The sequence below is a fragment of the Rhincodon typus genome, chromosome 36 (assembly GCF_021869965.1).
Source record: "Rhincodon typus isolate 14 chromosome 36, sRhiTyp1.1, whole genome shotgun sequence".
Classification (NCBI taxonomy): domain Eukaryota; kingdom Metazoa; phylum Chordata; class Chondrichthyes; order Orectolobiformes; family Rhincodontidae; genus Rhincodon; species Rhincodon typus.
In genome coordinates, this window is record NC_063367.1 from 474,614 (window position 1) to 480,556 (window position 5,943).

Sequence of the window (5,943 nt, forward strand, 5' to 3'; positions counted from 1 at the left end):
CCGTCACCTCCCCCGTCACCTCCCCCGTCACCTCCCCCGTCACCTCCATTCAAGGCTCAAAACAAACCTTTTATATCAGACAGGGGTTCACCTGTACATCCATCAACTTGGTCTACAGTATCTGCTGCTCCTGATGTGGCATCCCTACTTCGGTGAGACCAAGCGTAGACTCGGAGATCATTTTCATAGAGCATCTGCATTCTGTACGCAACAAATGACAGCACCTTCCGGTCACCAACCATTTTAACTTCCTCTCTCACTCCCTGGGTGATGTCCATCCTGGGCCTCCTCCAGTGTCACAATGACACCACCCGCAAACTGGAGGAGCAACACCTCATATTTTGCCTCAGGAGCCTACAGCCCGATGGACTGAACACATGGAATTTACCAGTTTTAAAATCTCCCCATCCCTGGCCTCATCCCATGACCAACCTTCCCTCTCATCCCTGCCTCCTTGACCTGACACAACCTGTCCATCATCATCTTTCCCACCTATCTGCCCCACCCATCCCATGAACCAGTTCCCACCACTCCTTACCTGCACCCACCTATCATCATCCCACCTACCTTCCCCAGCCCCACCCCTCCTCTCTCTATTTATTTCCCAGCTCCCATCCCCCTCCCCTTTTCTGAAGAATGGTCCTGACCCGAAACATCAACTTTCCTGCTCTTCTGATACTGCCTGGTCTGCTGTATTCCTCCAGCTCCACACTATGTTGTCTCTGACTCCAGCATCTGCAATTCTTGTTATATCTTGCAGTTTCTCTGTTATGGTTTGTCTGTTCATACCAGTATTAAAGATAATGACACATAAATAGCTCAAATGTGAAAGAACTAAAGCTGACTAATTAACTACTGATTTGGCACTTACTTTTTATATCAAACAGTTTTTTTTAAATGCAGTTTTCCTAAAAATCAGAAGTATTATTGTCTACTATTGTAATTTTGGCCGTAAAGAAAAATATAGCCTACAACTCCAAGAGTTAAGCTGGATTTAAAAATAAAATCTGTTTCATTGGAATATTGTACTGGTTTGCCATCACAGAAACCAGGCAATATGTTTTCACCTTTTATTTGTCAGCAAATAATATATGCCTGAAACAAATGGATGAATTTCAACTAAAATTATGCACATAGTTTGGTACAATGAGGATCTGCTAAGTTTTTGGATTCAGATGTGAATTCAGATCTTGGAGTGTTTTTAAAAGATTCATTAACATTGGCAGATGTTGTGGTTTGTTTGATTGAGAATGTTCTGGGGTCCATCAGCTGTGATGCAATTTGTCACACCTGTCAAAATGTGAACAGGAGTTTTCAGAGCAATTTGTTGGGTATGATTTGACTGGAAGCCTCCTCAGTAAGATAGAAACCTTAAATAAAAAGGGGTTTTTTTGGCTTTAAAGTTACAGACCGTTAACTACGCAGGGAAGACCTCTGAGGAGCTGTATACTTATTATAACGTTGAATTGACACAACATATTTTACAGAATGCCCTTTTCACTTATTTGTTTCTGTTTCAAACAGATGTCCTGTGGCTTCAAACATTCAGCAGTTGTTACTGCAGATGGAAAGTTGTTCACGTTTGGAAATGGTGACTATGGTCGTTTGGGACTAGGTAACACATCCAATAAAAAGCTGCCTGAGAGAGTGGTAGCATTAGAAGGCTATCAGGTTGGACAGGTATGGTATATTGCATTTTATTAAGTATCAAGGAATCAGGGCTTCATGATGATTACTGAATCTGGAAATGATAAATATTGTCAAGGACAGTGATAATTATTTTTAGAATTGCTTGCAGTGTATATTAATACACGATTGATGTGTAGTCTGTCACCAAGTTTGTATTAACATTGAGATGCTTAAAATCATCACACTGCAGAGGATTTGTATAAATCAAAATAAATTATCAGGCCAAAACTAGACAGTGCTGGAGATGTGCAATTGGACAGTCAGTTCTCTGGAATTTCAAAGCTTGATTCAGCACTTCACAAGCACTGCTATCTTTGTATAATTCCATAACTTTCAGTTTGTACTTCCAACTTTTGAAAATTTGCAGAATCGTTTTCTTACACAACCACTCACTTATTGCAATATTCATAGGAAGTCTAGACTGAAGGTAATTTCGAGATGATAGGTCTTCAAGGACCCAGGTGATGCTGGAATAGTGCATGGTTTTAACAGACAAGAGCAGACATCAAGAGTTTGCATCAAGGAGGTGGTTTTTGCCCCTTGTTCAGAATAATCTAAGTTACTGCACTATTTAAAAATAATATAGTCCAATCAGAAGTTATACAATCATGCAGTAGAGAAGAGGGCTTTCAGCCTATCGAGTCTATACCACCAAAAATACATTACTGCCTTCATTATTTCCACTTCCCAGCACTAACCTTGAATGTTATGACACTTCAACTGCTCATCCAAGGGCTTCTAAAGGTTGTGAGGTTACGGGTCTTAACTACCCTCCAAGCCAATGCAGTCCAGATCTTCATCCCCAACAGCACCCACCTCCCTAAACCCCATCCCCCCATGCCCCCACCCTCAACTCTTCCTTCAACTCTTCCCACGTTCTCCAAATCCAGAGGGTTGCCATGGGCACTCACATGGGTGCCAGCTAAGCCTACATCTTTGTCAGTTATATCGAACAGTCCCTCTTCAGTACATACACGGTATTGTTCCCCAACTCTTCCACGTTATATTGATGACTGCATCGGCGCTGCATCCTGCACCCAGGTTAAACTTGATCTGTCTCAGACACCTCCCTTCCCCTGTCATGACCTCTCGGTTTCCATTTCCGGCAACAGTTTACAGACCGACATTTACTATAAACGCGCAGATTCCCCTACTACATGGACTACACCTCCTCCCACCTCGTTTACCCAATTCCTCCAATTCCACTGCATCTGTTCTAACGAGGGGACGTTCCACTCCCAAGCATCCCAGATGTCTTCCTATTTCCAGCAACATTCTCTTTCCTCTCTGTCATCCAGGCAGCCATCCTCCATTTCCCGCTCCACAGCTCTAAACCCAATGCCCTAGACATAATATAGGGTCCCTCACTTTCGTAGTGTCCTCACTTTCAACCCCACCAGCTTCCACATCCAACATATCATCCTCAATCACTTTTGCCAACTCCAATTAGACCCCATCACCTGGAACATCTATCACTCCCCAATCCTCTCTGCCTTCCACAAGGACCATTCCCTTTGCCACTCTTTAGTTTGCGCCATACTCCCCACCAACAACTCCAAGCACCCCTGGTACCTTCCCTTGTAATTTTAAAAGATACAATACCTGCCCACACACCACCTCCATCCAGGGACCTAAACAGACCTTCAGGTGAGACAGAGTTTCACCTGCATCTCCTCCAGCCTAGTCTACTGCATCCGGTCCTGCCAATGTGGTCTTCTCTACATCACTGCGACCAAACGTAAACTTGGTGACTGTTTCACCAAGCGTCTTCACCTGGCCCTAAACAGCCAGCCTAACCACCTTGTCACTGCCCATTTCAATTCTCCTCCTCCTCCTCCGACATGTCCATCCTCGGCCTCTTCCCATGTCACAGTGAATCAGATCGCAAATTTAAGGAAAAACACCTTGTCTTCCACTTGGGCACCCTACAGCCTGGAGGATTTAACATTGAGTTCTCTCTTTTCAAATGACCTTCCCACCCATCCCAGCTCCCTTTCCAGCCCTGCCTCCTCCCTTTTGTTCCACGTACACACCTTCCCTTCCAGCTACCAACTGCGTTCATCCCTATCGACCAGTCAGGTCATACCTACTACCGATGTCCAGCTATCATCACCGTCCAGCTATCATCACCATTCTGCTCCCGTCTCCCCACCCCCACCCCCACATCCAGTCCTGAAGAAGGGTAATACCCAAAACGTTGACTTCTCCCTTCCTCCAGATGCTGTCTGGCATGCTGTGTTTTTCCAGCCTTCTGTTTGTCTACCTTGGATTCCAGCATCTGCAGATTTTTTTGTCTCTAACCATGGTGGTAACACCCAGTAAAGGTATCTACACATTAGAGAGGTGAGAGGATGGTTGAAATTTAGTCCAGGGGAGGAAAAAGTACCAAATGAAAGCAATTTTGGTAATAAAAACAAAGTGTTAAAGAATTTCAGCAGAAAATCCTGCTGGAAAATCTCAGGTCTGGCAACAACTGTGGAGAGAGAAACAGTATGACTCATCGAATTCATACAGTGTGGAAACGGGCCATTCAGTCGAACAAGTCCACACCAACTCTCTAAAGAGCATCCCACCCAGACTCATCTCCCTACCCTCCCCCTGTAACCCTGCATTTCCCAGGGCTAATCCATCTAACCTGCATATCCCAGAACACTATTTAGCTTGGTCAACCACTGAACCTGCACATCTTTGGACTGTGGGAGGAAACCGGAGCATTCAGCGGAAACCCACGCTGACGGGGAGAATGTGCAGACTCCACATAGACAGTCGCCTGAGGGTGGAATCGAACCCGGGTCCCTGGCGCGGTGAAGCAGCAGCACTAACCACCTAGCCACCTCTTTGGAATTGAATTGAAGTGGGTTCCCATAAAGAGTCCCATTGGACTAGCAACGTTAATTCTGTTTCTCTCTCCATAGTTGCTGCCAGATCTGCTGAGATTTTCCAGCAGGATTTTGTGTTTTTATTTCTTACCTCCAGCAGCCACAGTACTTTGCTTTCATTAGATTAATTTGAGTAATGATTGTTCCTTCTGGTTTTGGTATTATCATTGATATCTGATGTTAAATTGTCATGTTTCTCTTTACAGGTTGCATGTGGTTTAAATCACACCTTAGCTGTCTCTACCGATGGGATGATGGTTTGGGCTTTTGGTGATGGTGATTATGGAAAGCTTGGTCTAGGCAATTCAACAGCCAAATCATCTCCTCAGGCATGTGTCACCAAACTTCGGTTGTTATATTGGTGTGATTGCATGGCTTTCTGTCTTCCCAGCGCTGCTTTGTGACTGTCTCAAATGAAAGACAGTATTTGAGATTACAGTTTACCGATGTAGCAAAGCATCTTGTAATTCATTCATTGAATTTCTCGAAAGGCTAGCATTTATTTCGCATCCCTAATTGCTTTTGAGAAATTTTTGTTGAACCAACACCTTAAGCCACATTCCAGTCCATGTGGTGTGGTTACCCCATAGTGCTTTCAGAGATGGTATTTTTACTCTGCAACGTTGAAGCAACAAAAATACTGTTCCAAGTCAGCATGATGTAACTTGGAGGGAATCTGCTGGTGTTGGACTCTCCTTTGTCCTTCTTGATGGTAGAGGTTGTAGGTTTGGATGGTGCCCCTCTAGGAGCTTTAGCATGTCGCTGCAGTGCATCTTGTAAATGGCACACACTGCTGCTGCCACTATGTGCTAGGAGTGGAGGGGGTTGCTTGCCATATGTCAGTCTAAGCCATGATATTGTCCAGGTTTTGCTGTATGTCGGTGTAAACTGCCTCGTTGTTTGAGGACCTTCAATTGTCTGAACATAGTGCAATTTTCAGTGAATAAAACCATTTCTGAGCTTCTGATGGTGGTATGGTCCTTGGTGAAGTAGCATGGTTGGACCTAGGGCAGTGATGTAAGGAACTCCATAGTGGTATCTTGCAGCTGAAATGATTGATCTTCAAAACCACAGATATCATCTTTTGTGTTGGGTGTGATTCATTCCAGTGGAGAGTTTCCAATGATTCACATTGATTTCCTTGAATCCACACACATCAAATGCTGCCTTGCTGTCAATGGCAATCAGTCTCACTTCAGATCTAAAATGTAGGTTTGTTATAATCATGTTTGGTCTAAGGCTACACTGAAGGCTAGAGCCAAATGAACCTGGTTGAACCCAAAATGAGCATCAGTGAGCAGGTTATTGGTGACTAAGTGCCACTTGATCTCGTTGCTGATGGTGCCGCTCGTTGCTGATGGTGCCGCTCGTTGCT

The 5,943-nt window shown here is 44.3% G+C and overlaps 1 protein-coding gene across 1 annotated transcript in view; it reads left to right on the forward strand.

Annotated features, from left to right (window-relative positions):
- herc1 (HECT and RLD domain containing E3 ubiquitin protein ligase family member 1) overlaps positions 1 to 5,943 on the forward strand; it is a 333,814-nt gene that overhangs the window by 290,846 nt on the left and 37,025 nt on the right. The window contains exons 61-62 of the mRNA XM_048617017.1: positions 1,525 to 1,680; positions 4,775 to 4,897. Of these exons, the coding sequence (XP_048472974.1) occupies positions 1,525 to 1,680; positions 4,775 to 4,897 (279 nt within the window). The remainder of the gene's footprint in view (positions 1 to 1,524; positions 1,681 to 4,774; positions 4,898 to 5,943) is intronic.